A 16,933-nucleotide genomic window follows, 5' to 3' on the forward strand; every position below is an offset into this window, starting at 1 on the left:
AAGTAACAGCATTTTTTACAAGGTTATTTCTACCTTATTCTTCTCCTTTTATTTCCCAATTTCAATACCTTATTTTAAATTTTAACCTGAATGTAATTTTTACAAATTATAAACCTTATTTCCTATTAAAGTTCCAGCTTCTGTATGACTTTTATTATAGGGATCCTTGCTTTCTCCCTTGTTTGGCTGGATCTCATGATCCTGTGGACCAGTTTCCTCCTCTGTTGCTACACAGGAGTTCTCCCTTGTCTGACAAAAAGGAATATTTGCCAATAGCATTAATAACATTGAAGACAAAGTAATTCATGTTTGCTTAAATGTGATTTCTTTGTTATTTGGCACCCAACTATCTCATTCATACTTTCATTTTATATTTCTCTTTGTGTTTCTGCATCTTCTTCAAGCTCTATTCCATTGTCTTTTGTGTCTATAAAACACTATTTAATTCATCATAATGACATATCTGTGAAGAGAAGGGAGGAATTCCACATTGGTATATATTTTTAGTAAAGTAAATATTATTGAACAATAAAATATAAATGAAGTTGGCAGGTGACATTTACTTCTGAGACTAACGTTTATGTTTTAGAACAAAAATTGAAACACATTTTTGGGAAAAAGGGTCTTTGCAAAATTTAGGTTTTGTAAGCCATAATAGCAAGTCTTCTGTTAGCAAGTAAATGTTAGATAATACTTATAATTGAAATGATTAGGGACATTGGATGAAACGGATATTACAGTTGTGCTGAAATGGAATAAGATCATACCAAATGTAAGGAACAGTGTATAAACATAGGCAGAAGTTATGACATTCATGACAAGTCACCTAACCTTCATCATTTCATACACCAATCAGTTTTACAGTATTCTTGCTTAAATTTATATGAAACATCTTCTATCCCTTGTACATGAAAAATCAAAAGAAAAGTGTATATAGCATATCTACATGTAAACAGTGCTGACCTCTTTAAGGGTAACAATCTATGAGTGTCTTCCTTCAAAGATGAACAGGCAACATTCATACTTTTGTCATTTGCTGCTTCAAAAATGTAAATGATAAAATAACTTTAGATAGATTAGAAAAGAGCTATCCCATACCAGTCTGGAGCGTTAATGACCAAGACAGGTAATTGGTTTTAGTTCATTGTCTGTAGCAATTAGGCAAAATCATATTGAAATACTCTATTGTAGTTTATTTACTTAAGATACACTTTTCTCTTTATTTGATAGACGATCCTTATAAGTAGGCACTGCATGTTTCTTTATTATAATCTATAGAATAGCCTCACATTTAATAACTACCACAAGAATGTACACAGAGTAAGTAATAAATCAATGGAGGAGATGACTGAAGACAGATTTTCAAGGTGGGTTTGAAATATATATATGTATATATATACATATATATGTTATATTTCTCGTTATTAAATATCACATTTCAACTTTTTGTTTCATAGGTATATACAGAGTATTGGGAGCAGATCCAGGATCTATAAGAATTTCTCACCTTGAATCTAAGATTTATATGTTATTCTTCTCCGATTTACTTGATTTTAAATAACATTTAAAAAATATATTTGCCTCAAGGGTGTCTTTAAGAAGAGTAATTTCCAATGCCTAAGAATAGCAAAGTGGTAAAGAGAGATTTGGATGATGATGTCATTGAATCTGTCAAAGACCTTCTGTCCAATGAAGATTCAGTGGAAGATGTTTCTAAGAAGAGCGAACTAATCGTTGATGTTCAAGAAGAGAAAGATACAGATGCAGAAGATGGATCTGAAGTTGATGATGAAAGGCCAGCTTGGAACAGTAAGCTGCAATACATTCTGGCACAAGTTGGATTTTCTGTAGGTCTGGGGAATGTGTGGCGATTCCCATACCTCTGCCAAAAGAATGGTGGTGGTAAGTTGCATTCGTTTGCTCTAATGATGAATTGCTACACTAGTAAACTGCAATCCGTTATTTCAGCTACCCCCCCCCCATTGTTGCCGCAGTCTCATTAGTTCTGAAATTGTGAATTCCATTACAAAGCTAGGGAGACGCATTTGTGGGAAGTCAGCCCAGCACTGAGTTCAGACGAAGTTTCTATAGGAACAGATTGGCGTCCTACAAATACTCAGGGATTGCTTAAGGTAACACATTCTCAAACTTATTCCCTGGATACTGTAAACATTGCTGAAGTACTGATAGGAATTTTTTTTTTAAAATATGTGTTATGTTCTTTATGCATGCCAGACTTGCTTTCAATAAAAATTTAAAGCCAACAATGCTGATGGGACATGGGTGTTCTCTCCATGACTTATAACCTCTGAATTTTAATTTGTCTCCTTTTTTATCAGAAGCAAAACTAACATGTAATTTAGAATGATTAGGGTCTTTAAATTGGGCCTAGCACTTTTAGAACTCTTGAGGAGTTTAACCAGATAATTACCATAATGCCAGTCATTCTTTGTTCTTAGAGATTTTACACATTAATTCTGTTTCTGTAACCCAACTTCAACAGATACTTTAAAAAAGAGAACACTCTTAATTTTAAACAAAAACTAGTTCTAGCATTACAAACACTTTTATAATGCAAAGGTGGGCACATAATTATCAATACTTTTGAAAGAAAAACTGCTGTCCAAAGAATCCATTGGGGAAAAAATGTCAACACAAAGGAGAAAATCCTAATAACTCTTTAGTACAACCCCCTAAAGAATCCAAAAACCAAAATCAACCAGTCAACCAACTAATATCCTTGAAGAAACTTTAGATGTGTCTTGAGTGAAATGATTTTCTACCACACATGAAATCATAGATTGAATTCCCAGCCCAATGGGGGGAAAAGGAAGAAAGACAAATTGTTTTTAAAATATATGTATATAATATATTTATGAATTTATTATAATATGTATTATAACATATTATAATAATATGTTATAATTCATAATAAATTCATAATAAATTCATAAACATGAATATAATTCATATAATATTGTATATGTATAATATATGTATATGAAGTAAATATGGATAAGTATATATTCTAGTCTATGAAGATGGCTCAGTAGAAAAAGTACATGGTATGCAGGCTTGAGGACCTGAGTTTTGATTCCCAGCACCTACATGAAGGCCATGTTTAGTGACATGCATTTGTAATTCTAATGTTTATGCCAGGGAGTCCTGTGAATCTCTGGGGCTTGCTAGCTATCCAGTCAAACCAAAACAGTAAGTGCCAGTCTCAGTGAGAGATCTCCTCTCGCAGCCCCCCCCCCAAAAGCTGCAATGTTTACTTCTATCAAGGTGGATGTCATGCTAAAAAGAATGAAACCTGACTGTAAGCTGAAATTGCCTTCATTCTTAGCAGAATATCTAGTAAGGTGTAGAAAGTGAAATGCCTCAAAATCAGAATTCACTTCTGTCAGTTTTAGCAAATGAAATGAACATTGAGTAATTAAGAAAACAAACAGACAAAAAAAAACCCAAAAACCTAGGAAGTAAACAAACATTTTTAAAAAACAGTCACACACAGATGCTACTCTTTGACACCATAAATAATTCCCATGTGATATTATCAGTTTGCTAGGGAATTACTGTTTTCTGAGCAATGAGTGGTATGTGGAACACTTCATATAAAATTAAATTCTTAGCTCTCAGGCAGGTAAATAGATTGCTTTCCCAAACCTCTTTCTGTGTTCCGGATGGAAATGCCCAACCATTTTAAACACACTTTAATCACAACAACTATGAAGATAAGAACATGTGTAGTCCTATTCATTTGACATGATGTATGTGGATTATAGTTATAGTCAAATAAAACCATATATGGTTTTAGCCAACCAAGCTATCACAGACCCAATAAAATATCAACATAATCCTTCTAAGACTTGATGATGAAATGTGTACCTTAAAGGAATATGCAGGTTTGGGTTTGTTCATATGTGGGCATGGCCATAAGCATGGAGAGACCAGAGGTCAATTTCAAGTTTGTCAATTTCAGCTTACAGTCAGGTTTCATTCTTTTTAGCGTGACATCCACCTTGATAGAGAGCAATTACAGAGTCAACATATAGTTATTAGTTATTAGCAAGACAAATCCCTGTTTTCTGTCGGTAAAAATAAGAGTCAAGATATTTTCTCTATTATTGATTTCTTGCCTCCAAATGAAAATGGAGAACAATGTTGTATGTCTCATGAGACACAGGCTGGATTGGAAAAGGACAGAGGATGTGGAGCATAGTTTTCTAGAAAGTAGAGGAGTTTCTTTAAAAAGCACAAAACAACCATGAATCATTTGAAGCATTTTCTGAATAAGAGGGAAAAAAAAAAGAAAGAGGTCTAATATATATGTTGATTTATGTAGATGTTACATTTACTGTAAGGACTAAGCTTAATAAGTCAGGATACAGAGGATTCTTATTTTGCAGTCGTTCTGATACTGCTGGCTCTTTCCCATGTTTCAAGCCATGTGCACTTTCTGAATATTGCTCACTTCTTCAGGCTCAATTCCTATGCATGTAAAATGGGATTAGCAATTGTAACACAATATATTTGTGTGTGTACATGTATGTGCATGTGTGTGTCTGTGTGCATGTGTGCATCTGTGTGTATGTGCTCTTCAGTTTACAAGGCATTTGTGCAGGTGCATGTTCCTGTATACCTAGGGAAAGTGGAAGAGCACATTCATTTTATCTTACTCCTCTGTGACAAGGTGTATTTGTCTGTGAACTCAGAGGTAGGCTGCCAACTTAGAAATTTGAATATATGAAGTCCAGTGTGTAGGTCACATTAATTTGTAATGTACAAATATATGTACATAACTTTATCTTACCAATTAAATAAAAGAATGAATGACATCTATTCAATTGATTTGCAAATTAGTTATAATTTACATGTGATTTTGATTAAAAAATCATTATTTCTTTAACTGTGGGTGTTTTACTACAAATATAACAGCACACACACTTTTTTTAATTAATCATTTTATCCATTTACATTTCAAATGATATTTCCCTTCCCAGTTACCCGTCTACGAACCCCATACCTTATCCTTCCTCTTCCCCCTAAGCTTTCTCTCCAAGAGGGTGCTCCCTCACCCACCCACTTACTACTGCCCCTCCACCCTACCATTCCCCTATACTGGAGTATTGAGTTTCCACAGGACCAAGGGCCTCCCCTCCCACTGATGCCTGACAATGCCATCATCTGTGACATATGCAACTGGAGTCATGGGTCCCTCCATGTGTACTCTTTGGTTGGTGGTTTACTCTCTGGGTGATTCAGTTAGTTGATTTTGTTGTTCTTCTTATGGGGTTGCAAACCCCTTCAACTCCTTCAGTCTTTCCCCTAGCTCTTCCATTGGGGTTTCCAGGCTAAGTCCAATGGTTGACTGCGACATACACACTTTAATGACAGATATAAAGTATGTTAGTGCTACTTGCTAAATGCTCTATGGATACTTTCTCCCAGTTTTGAAAACAGAATATGATTTCTTGGGTGAACTTTTTGTGTGTGGTATATATGAAAACAAATCATTTTGCATTTGTTAGAAATTATTGGTTTTTTTTTTAAATTTTTCTGTCTTTCAGACTAGGTATTTGTTCTTCTTTGGTATTACTTTATTGAGAATACAAAAAAAAATTTAATTCTGTCAAATGCCATTGGTCCCAATCCATGCTTTTGGAATGCAGGACTAAAAGAGTTTAGATTAGTATTTAGTAAATAACTCTGTGAACACCATGTGAAGATGGATTTCAGGTAGTGAAGCCTATTGACAAGATAAGTTATTTCAAAGAACTTATCCTTCATTCCCAATAAAGCTTATTAACTTTTCAACAAAGTAAAAACTTGTGTTATTTATAAATGCCTTTTAAAGAGAATTATTCTACCAGAAACCACAATTTAAACATTTTAAACTTTGCTATTATTTTGTATGTGTGTGTTTGTGTGTGATGCATGTGTGTATTGTGAGAATATGCATAGAGTTCAGAGGAGATTTCAGGAATCAGATTTCTCTTTCCTTTGGGGGTTCAAGGACTCAAACTCAGATTATAAAACCATGGAGCATAGGGTTTACCCATTGGGCCACCTAACTGCCCTGAAGGACTTCCTAGAGCAGTTATATACAGGATTCAAAATTTTGAAAGTTTAAAAAAGGTCAGATATGTTTTCCTCAAAGACTTCTATTTATATCATAAAAAAATCCTTCAAATAGTGTCTTTTATGAAATGATTTTGGTCAATGTATACTTTACTATAACAATTGAAAATATGACCCATTCTGTTTGTTCTTGTCTCTTTAGGTGCATATCTTTTGCCATATTTAATACTACTTCTGGTGATAGGAATTCCACTGTTTTTCCTGGAACTTTCTGTGGGCCAAAGGATTCGGAGAGGCAGCATCGGGGTTTGGAATTATATAAGCCCTAAACTGGGTGGGATTGGATTTGCAAGCTGTGTGGTAAGTTTCTTTCTGTGATATTTGCTTTTCCCTGGGCTGGTTTCAAATGATGAAATATTCATCTCTGTAAACTCTGGGTTGTTGTCTGTGTGATCATGTTTTAGAAGCTACTGGGACACAGAGTACTTACTAAAAAAAAAAAAAAAAAAAACTATGACTCTGAATACCTAGATTTCATAACGTATTTTAAAAAGTTCAACTCAGGAATACTGTTTTAAAGAAAAAGATCATGTCTTTTGGAAACAACAACAAAAAAATAAGATGAAGACTTAAAAATTGTTAGTAGAGTGAATTCCACCTCACGGGTTTTAAGGGGAGTGACAAAGGATGCATGATGTAATCACATCCTTCTCTTTTGCAGGTGTGTTATTTTGTGGCTCTCTATTACAATGTCATCATTGGCTGGACATTGTTTTACTTTTCTCAGTCTTTTCAACAACCTCTTCCTTGGGATCAATGCCCCCTGGTGAAAAATGCATCTCATACGTGTAAGACATACGTTATATTGTCTCCTTATATTTAATGTTCTAAAGATCAGTAAAGTCAAAAACTTTTCTTTTCTGCTTTTTAAATTCCATGCTGGGGTGGAATCAAAACCTTTGAAAGGAACAGCATAATAAGCTTTCTTCTCCATTTGAAATCATCACTTCAGAGAGATAAAGTAGACATCATTTAATTTTACTGACTCTTTTCAGATTAATTTAATGCACCCATTAAATGCTTTAGGGCTTTAGGTTAAACGATTTTGCAAGCTTTCTGTTGTAAACCCTGAATACCCTGGGTAAGCCTCATAGTCATTCAAATCTACAAAAGGGAAACAAAACTGAGTTTCTTGTTTTTATGCAGTTAGCACTACTGTTTTGTAGTTTTCATTTTTTAAATCTTAAAAAGAACCATTTTCTACAGAATGCACATCACTCTGAAATTAAAATTTTTCTATGAGTTCTACTGAAGGAAGTAAAATGTAGCACGTGAAACATTTCATTTAATCCAGTATATAGAAAATATTAGCATTTGAACTCGCAAGTGTTTCTTTGTTAGCATAAGCGTTTACATTAGTTTTCATGCAGCAATTCTGACAAGGCTGTTTGAATTTTACACCACTGCACATGTCACTTCACTATAGACTTTCAACGAAATCCCTTTCACCAGCAGCTACTGCATTTGCCTGTGTAGTGACTGATAATGATGGTTCTGGTAGTGGAAACAGGAATTATTTGTTTCAATTATTTCTCTAAGAAGTTCACATATATTTTAGGAATTCTTAATATCAAGGAGGATACCTGTTTGCGGATTTGACAAAGTTTGCAAATTTTTGCTGCTTGCTCATTGCAAACAGGATTGCTGGTGTGAGGTAAATGTTTTTCTAGGAAATGGTAAGAACTGTTGAGATTTGATCTGCTGCTACGTATCTAAATGCTTAATTCTATATCTGAAGGCCTGGGGCTACAAATGACTTCTCACACTTAAGCTTTTGTTGTGTAGACCTTGTTCCTTGTTTTAAAAGTATTGGTTAACAAATATGTCAAGATTAAGCCAGTTAAGTCCACTTTGTATTTTAGAAATTAAGTTGGAGGAAATGCAGGAACTATCAAGACTATACTGTTCTGTTGAGAGAAGAGCAGTGTGTTCAGAAATGAAAGCTTTGGCTGGGGTGCTGTTCAGTGGGAGAGTGCTTGCCTAGAAAGCTCTGGGTTCAATCCATTGTATCCTCCAAACAGAAGTCGGTTATTATGTTCATGTACAGTATACAAGCACCATTTATAGCTGTGGTTTTGAGAACTTGAACCTGGTTTGTTTATAGGAATGTATAAAGAAACTGGAGTTTGGGGTTATGTTTTTTATATTTGTAAAGCAAAAGTTTGATCAAAAATGATCATTGTTTTTAAAAATTTTATTTCACTGTTATTTCAATAAAAACATTTTAAACTGAAAAAAAAAAAGTATTGGTTAAATAAAATTGGCTACAGCTAGTTACTGGAGGGATTTAGAGGTAGGTGGGTTTGTAATGGCCTCCTTGGGGTGGGGAGAGATGAAGGGAGAGAGGAGGAATCTGCCATGAGTGGAGATGGACCATGAGTGCATGGCCAGGAGAAACAATAAGTATCTAGAGTACTTGCTGGGAAGGTAGCAAGGCCAGCAGTTAGAACAGTAGATTAGGGATTACTCCAAGTAATTGCCAAAGCCAAATAAAATAACCATAGTCTGAGTCTTTTTAAGCTTAAATTAGTTGTAGTACAAATAACTGGCTAATGTGCTTGCTGAACACAACCCAGTATTATTACTCATTACTGTACTAAAGTTTGAATGATAGCATTTTGTCTTTTTTCCCCCACAGATATTGAGCCAGAATGTGAAAAAAGTTCTGCCACCACCTACTATTGGTACCGGGAAGCACTGGATATCACCAGTTCCATCTCTGAAAGTGGAGGCTTAAACTGGAAGATGACTGTCTGCCTGCTGGCTGCCTGGGTCATGGTTTGTCTGGCCATGATCAAAGGCATTCAGTCCTCTGGAAAAGTTAGTATGTTAGAATCTCTCTCATTCTGCTAAACACCATTTATCGGTACTGTCAATACCTTTCAGCTATATCAACAAATTCAACTGACAAATTGTTTGAATACTTTATCTAGGCATCTACAGATTGTCCAAAAGTGGTGCTTTAAAAAAATGTGTCTAAAAAAAGTATAAGTAACAATTAAAGTGTTTTATAGTGACATTTGATATTATTAATAGTACTTTTTTATTCCAGCATTTGAAAGTCTGTTTATTTTGCTACTTATTCATTAACTGCTGCTTTAATTCTCTGAGTATATGTCAGCCCAATCATGGAAACTGATGGAGTGAAGAAGTTACCTTTTAGAGTTTGTTCATTTTTATCATTTCCTTTTTTAGGGTATTGTTTTAACAAGTAATTTTTCAGTGAATACTCAATTTATGAATGGTCGTGGGTTTCTTAAAGTCCTTGTTATCTTCAAGTAGTTAGAATGATTAAGACTAGCAACACAGAATAAATAAGGGCATTCCTTCCAGTCCAAATCCAAATTAAAAACATTGTAGTTTAAAAGGACATCAGTGGAAGTGTGAAGTCTATATGGTTTACTGCTTTCATTTTAAAATGATGCACTGTGGACCTGATTGCTGTCCATTCTTTTGTTTCCAAAAGCATCAGAGTCTTATCCTTATCACTGCCTCTGTTTTAAAGCCCATTTCATGTCTCAGCTGCATCATAGTGAGAATTCATTGTTGGTTCTCCTCACTGGCCCCTGATGGTTTGTGTGTGTGTGTGTGTGTGTGTGTGTGTGTGTGTGTGTATACATATACATGTACATGTATATACATGTATATACATATATGTACATGTATATGTACACACACACACACATATATATATATGTGTACTAATATGCTTACTTAGTACATGTTTTTTTTTTTTTTTTTTGTTCTGGGAATGGTAGCGGTTTCTATTTTACATAATCTTAAAAGCTCTAAGATGCAGTTACTACTTCTAGAGCCACTTTACTGATTTTTAGAAAGAGGCTGGAGAAACTGGATGATATACTTAAAGTTCATGAGAAATCAGTATGAAGACTCGAATAGGCATGTACATATGGAAAGGAGAAGAGAAGGAAGAGAGGAGCGAGAGTGAGCAAGACAGACAGAGAGAGAGAGAGAGAGAGAGAGAGAGAGAGAGAGAGAGAGAGAGGAAATGAGAGAGAAATTACTTCTTCAGTATTATTCTCTTTCTTCCTTCCTTCCTTTCTTTCTTTCTTTCTTTTTTCTTTCTTTCTTTCTTCCTTTCTTCCTTCTTTCCTTCCTTCCTTCCTTCCTTTCTTCTTTTTTTGGACAGTTCTTTCTATTTAGCCAAGCTTTCCTTGAACTAAGATTTTCCACCAACAATGTGGTAGTAAAATAGCATCCTGTCTTGCTGTCTCCTGGCTTTAATTGAAGAGGCTGTGGGATGGGACAGTCTATGCTGGTTCTTAGTATAATATTATACCTATCAAATGGTAGCTTGGGAATGGGAATGAAAATGGTCAAATTCACCTTTGCCTTCTGTTAATTTAATTTTAGTAAGAAATGTTGATGCCATTTTAGCCTGTAAATCACAGTTGACATGTTCCTGGCTCTCTTTCTCTCTCTGACTCTCTCTCTCTCTCTCTCTCTCTCTCTCTCTCTCTCTCTCTCTCTCTCTCTCCCTGCTGTGGCTGCTATATTATTTTGTATGGCAGTGGGTGGGCATACCATATAACCCAACTAAGTGTTTTAAAATTTTTTTGTTAAGTGTTAACGACTTAGTAATTTTAGACAGTGCTTTGATTGAGTGTATCTATGTAGTAGTCACTGAAGTGAGATTATAAGTAAAGGAATAAGCTCTTATACCACATCTAGTCACATGCACATAATTTCTATGTAGGAGGAAAAGCTACCTCTGGACAGGCATAGACATCAAAAAGCTGTCATGATCAAGTTTGCTAACATTTTCTGAGTTTGAGTCCTATTGTAACTTAAAGAATACTTTCATTTTTCTAAAAAATATATTAGTCTCTGCTATGCTATATTTATCAGTTACGATTGTATACATGTACAAAATACAAAGCTGATACTGCAATTGTGGAGGAGAATGTATAATTCAACCTAATTGACATCTCTGTCATATCAAATATTTAAGTTTTTATAATGCGACTCTGAAATTTCCTCTCAGTGATATTGGTGGCACATTCCCATTTGGTCTTTGATATCATGTAATACAAATTTATCAGTAGAATGAGGTATAGCTTATTTAGGACATGTGATTTACTGTTTCAGTGACAGGCCCTTAGGGAGAGAGTGACATTGAGGCAGAATTTGAAACAAAGCCATGTTGTATTGTACGGGATGCTCTAATACAATTTAGGGTCTCTTCCACTGAACTGTTTATACTTATCCAGAAATGATTTCACAGTCCAGATGGACCAAACGCTAGTTGTAATGACTGTTTAAATCGACGGACTCCTTTAGTACAGAATAATAAGAGGAGCATTATAAAGGATGAATATAAAGCTCAGTATATACATTAAACAACTGAGCAAAAGCCTGGAGAAAGAGTTATGAAAGTGTTGGATAAAAAAGAGTGCTGGAGGCTGGCTTGTGTTAATTGTCCTAAAGGATTCCCTGCTAAAGGATGAGAATTTGGTATATAGTTTCTTAGATATGCAAATCCACACAGGGAGTTGGGGGAGGGATGCTAACTGAAGCCTAAGTGACAGGAGCAGAAGATTGGTAGTCTCTATGGCCAGGTAAGCAAGGTCCATATGCAACTGCATCACTGACTTTGGACAGCTTTTCTTTTTCTGCCTTTATGATGGAGAAGTGGAGCTATTGGTCTGTGATCACAACCAACAGCCAGTTAAATAAAAATGAGGCAGTATAGTCCCAAAGCAGAGGACCATGACCAAGCATCAGGCTATAGAAGGAATAAGAGTGATGATAAATACTCAAAGAAAATTCTTTATGTTTCATGATGATTGGTGTCAGTGAAATGGCTTGCCTCAACAGTAGACAGCTCAAAATTATTGTGATTGGCTTAAAATTAAACACAAGAGCATATCTCATTTTTCTGGTCTAAGAATATGTACTTCTTAGGCTCTACTGGACAATTCCATTTATCTAGTTATTTTACCAAAGTATTGTAGCATTGGCTATGTTCAGAAGTTCTCTGTGCCCTTGTTACGTTTTATTGAATTCCTGCCTCCAGATTAAAAGACTGAAACAAAATGTTGTCAATTTGCTCCAGCTCCAGAGTGATTCTCCTTGTTAGCATTTCTTTATTATTAATGTATTACTTTGTTAAATATGTTAGATATATTGTTTTTTATTCTGTCATATGACTTACATGTTTTGTTTCTAATTTACAACAAAGTTGATAAATCCTGAAGAAGTAAGTTAACTGTCCAGAACAAAGTTTCTAATAAATGACAGAACTAAAGCCAGGAAACCAAGTCCTCAAAAGTAAGATTTTTTTCCTAAAATGTATTTATAATAAACATTTTAATATAAAGGCAGAATCAATTGAGATTTTTTATATATTTTCTAATTTCAGTAGTATAACAATCAAAATAGACTATATAATATCTTGCTTGATAAACTAATCTTTCATTTAGGGTAATTGCTGTGAAAATATTTTGATTAACAACTCTTAAGAGGCTTAAAATTAGCAAAGGAACATATTTCATTTCTCTGTTCTAAGAATACACTCTTAGACTGTACTAGGCTTATGAACACTATTTATTTATTTATTTTGCACAAGTATTGAATACTTGCCATTTACGAGAAACTATTTTAGAAATACAACAAACAATAAAGCCTGGACTTACAAAGTTTCTATTCTAGTGACAGACAAAAACCACATATTTTCAGAAATAAGTGCAAGTAACAGTGCAAAACACCAATGTATAAATGCATGAGATTTAGGTAGCAATATACAATAAAGCAATTTTAGATAACACTGTACATGTATCTATGGTATATGCAGGCTGACTTAATTGAGTATTAGCAATTCCATAAAAGATTTTGCTATAAAATATAGCTATTTATGTAAATGTACATTTCTGTTTAAGAAAATTGTGGGTACTTTGCATAGTGCTTAATTAAGAAACATTCTTTTAACTCTTAGAATTTCAAATTAAGTATATGAACCTTTATCTGCTTAGAGAATAGTATAGCCAATGGTTTGGCATATTTAATAGTATTTACCTGTTTGAAATCTTGATAGTTTTCACATTTTAATTTGAAATATTTTTGTTTTTCCTTAAGAACACACCAAATTCAGATTTGTGTGTTTAAGAACACAAATGTGTATTAAACTAATAAAAAATGGAAATAATTAGGACCAGATATTTAAGATATAATTTTAAAATATTATACAATAAACACACTGTATTTAAGAGAATGCGTATCCAAAAGAAACCTTAAACTTTCTATAAAAAGTTTCTCTTTTATCTATAGTATTTTTGTGTACAGTATTTATTTATTGTACACTATTTTTAATGATCTACTGTAAGCTGTGCACTAGTGAATATTGATATTAATTGAGTAGTCTCTGTCCTCATAAAACCCATAGTGTAAGGAGCCTAGCAGATAATTGCTGTATTAAGTAAAATAATGGAGAAAAAGAGAACGTGAATGAAGCAGTTATTGAAATAATCCTGGAGTTTGGGAGGTTTCACAAAGTGGGTAATTGAGGTGCATTGCTAAGATTGTCTGAGGAAAGTTACCGGAAGGTTCAGAGACAGGTCACTGAAGGCACAGAATCTAGCATGCATCAAGCCCACAGCTCCCCTGTGACTCTGACATACAGTTTGAGGAGTGGGAGGGAGATAACACAAGAATTGTGACCTGGTTGCTGATGGACATTGAGGAGTCTGCAGAAACTGGTCAAACCATGGGCTGTTATATAATGAGTATGTGTAAAGATCTGAAGATTTTTAACAATTCATCAAACAATAACATCAGACTTCTAGAAACCTCCATACCAAAGAGGCATGGATGTTGGATCTCTGAGACACAGAGGGGAGCTGATGGGAAAATGAGGAAAGATGAGTAGGAAATACGTTGAGAATCAGGGAAGTCTTTAAGTCAGTTAGAAATCAGCAAATTGAGTTTGATTTAAAAAATGTGCAGAGAAGATTTCATGCTTTTGGTAGCCTCAAAGTCATCGAGAGGTATGATCAAATGAGACCCAGGGGCCTCGCGGATTGAAAGAATATTAGTTATCAAGAGAGAAATGGAAGAGTAACTCCCAGCTCTGAATGTACCCAAACAAGGAAAAACTAAGAAATGAAATCATTATTGTCAAAGTAGAGGACAATTTAAGATTAATCAAAGATTATTGGAAATACATCTGTTTTTACTAATAAAAATAGATTTATTTTATTAAAATATTGATCTTAAAATGTTGGCTTTATACACATAAAACAAACTTCCTCTTGATATCTTCATCATATTTAAGTATGACTTTCAGAGGATAAACTACAGAGGAAGTACACACAAGCATCTTGCTTTATATTGCAAGGTCTTTTCAGTTACTCTATTCACACGGTCCCTACTCCAAGACCTCCCCTGCTTTGAGAATTTCCCTTTATTCTCCCAACTTCCCTTCCTTTCCTCTTTACACACATTCATATTGTGCAGCTATTCTGTACCTGCAAGTGTTTTAGGAGTTCGAGATCTGGTAGTGACCCGGAAAGACATGGTCTTCATTTTCACAGAACTTATGTAAACAGCTTGGTGGCCAGAGCATGAGAAAACTCAAATAAGGTAACTTTGGCAGGGCTACGTAATGCCACAAGCAAAACTGTCCCTAATGGTGATATCTCCAAGGTGACATCACCTCTACTTTGGCAGAAGTGACAGCAGATGGTGGATTCAGTTTGGTAAAAGTAGTCTTGGGGTGCTCAGGATGACTTCTGGGTGAAGATGGTTCTGTGACTACTGAAGAGAAGCAGGCAGTAAGTTGGTCCCGCTGAGCCTACCAGGTGGCAAAAGCTTGAGGGCCTGGGCTCTGCAGCAAGAAAATATATCAGGTTAATGCTTTGCAGAGATGAGGGAGCAATTAGCAATTTGTTCAATGCTATTAGAGACACTTAGGTTGCATTTAGCAGAAAACAACACAGCCGGGGTGCTGATCTAGAAACCGTGAACATATTGCACATCGTCTTGGAAATCTATGCATCTTTGACTTCAGCAACTGGGTGTCTAGGGCTATTTTCTGAAATGGAGGGGCCATAGCTTGGAGGGAAATTTCAGAAGTTTGCTTTTCCAGTGGGGATCTTTTAAATATATTAGACCCCCACGTGGATATTTCAAAAAGATACTTAATGCCTGGGTAAAATGTTTCCTTTGGATGATAGATAGCAATTTGCTGAGTTCCTCAGAGGCAAACATTGCAGAAACAATTGGTTAAAGGATTTACAGTGAATGTGATGCATACAAATTACTCAGTACATTGGGAGCTTTATGGATTCACCGTGAAACATAGCTCAAAATGTGTGTGAAACATTAGCCAGTACTTGTTAGGAAATTCATGACATTTCTTTCCTAAATATTGCTTTTAAATATGCATTACAAACAAGCAGCACCATTCATCTTTACACCATATTTCTGCACTAGCAGAAGGAAAAGTAAGTCAGTGTTTCTCTGTGCGGGCACATAATGAAATATTATTTAGCCATTGTGTAGAATTCAGTCCTGCTATTTGAAGCAGCATAGATGATAAACATTTTATATATTTTAAAAAATTCTGCACACACACACACACACACACACACACACACACTGCTTATTATCCATCCATTAAACGGAATGAAGTCCTGTCATTTACAGAAATATATATTAAGCATAACAGGTGAAGTAAACCACAAAGAGAAAGATAAACTCTTAGTGCTCTGTCTGGATGCTAGAGGGCATAAAAGTGTTTATTCTAGAGGTAGGGGAGAGAAAGAAGGATAAAAATCTGTTGGACAATGGCAACCAAAAGTCAAAAGGAAGAACACAATCTAGCATTCTGCCCCACACTGGGGTAGATATTGTTTAGGACATTTTACGGCTCATCCTAAAATAATTACAAGAGGAGAATTTAAAGGTTCACATCAAAATATTGTTTTCAAATTGTTGTTAAACGTTTTCTACGTATATTGAATTGTGCTGCTCCCTATAAACATATATAATATGAATCAGTCTAAACAAAGACTTCCGTCTCTAATATTTTAAAGAAGGCTGAATCCAGAACAGTCTCCTTAAAAAGTGACTTTAGGAGTTGTTTTCAATAGTGTTAAACAAACAAGGGCTATCAAGAGTGTAGTTATAACTATTAAGAATGGTGACTAGTCTGTCTCACCTGTTGCCATATCTCTTTGTTTTCAGATCATGTATTTTAGTTCTCTGTTCCCCTACGTGGTACTTATATGTTTCCTAATAAGATCTCTCCTTTTAAATGGTTCAATTGATGGTATCCGACACATGTTCACCCCTAAGGTATGTATATCTTACTTTCCATTACATTTATTGTAAAAATATCCCCAATAGCTATGCTTAAGGGTCAATTGTTTTAACATCAATATATTTAGATTTCTAAATATTTCTAAATGTAAATACAGTATGTTAACCACTCCAGAAAGGTGGCCTTTCTGTATTTCCAATTGGCTCCACTTTTGATTTTTAAAACCTACTATTCTGGTTCATGAGTAAGATTGTCATTATTTACATGTGAAAATTCATTTTTTAAATGAAATAGCTTATGGTTTTTACATGGATAAATTTGGGACACTTTGATCTACATTTACCCATCACACTCTAGTTGAGGGGTTCATATCCAACTTGAGGATCTAACTGATCATTTTCAACATCAATAACAGTATCTTCCTGCTAGAAGAACTAATAAAAATATTAACCTCCTGAGTGTCTGCAGGTAACCGATAATCTAAAATTCACAGGCTCTGGGTAATGATCTGAC

The 16,933-nt window shown here is 34.8% G+C and overlaps 1 protein-coding gene across 2 annotated transcripts in view; it reads left to right on the top strand.

Moving 5' to 3' along the window:
* Positions 1-16,933, top strand: part of Slc6a15 (solute carrier family 6 member 15) — a 51,011-nt gene that overhangs the window by 16,570 nt on the left and 17,508 nt on the right. The window contains exons 2-6 of one of the 2 annotated variants that reach the window (XM_076920111.1): positions 1,458-1,902; positions 6,284-6,441; positions 6,803-6,929; positions 8,780-8,961; positions 16,345-16,455. In XM_076920111.1, coding sequence (XP_076776226.1) covers positions 1,614-1,902; positions 6,284-6,441; positions 6,803-6,929; positions 8,780-8,961; positions 16,345-16,455 — 867 coding nt within the window. In that variant the 5' untranslated portion in view covers positions 1,458-1,613. The remainder of the gene's footprint in view (positions 1-1,457; positions 1,903-6,283; positions 6,442-6,802; positions 6,930-8,779; positions 8,962-16,344; positions 16,456-16,933) is intronic. The other variant, XM_076920112.1, reaches the window with a different exon arrangement.

This window comes from Arvicanthis niloticus, chromosome 22 (assembly GCF_011762505.2).
Source record: "Arvicanthis niloticus isolate mArvNil1 chromosome 22, mArvNil1.pat.X, whole genome shotgun sequence".
Taxonomy (NCBI): Eukaryota; Metazoa; Chordata; class Mammalia; order Rodentia; family Muridae; genus Arvicanthis; species Arvicanthis niloticus.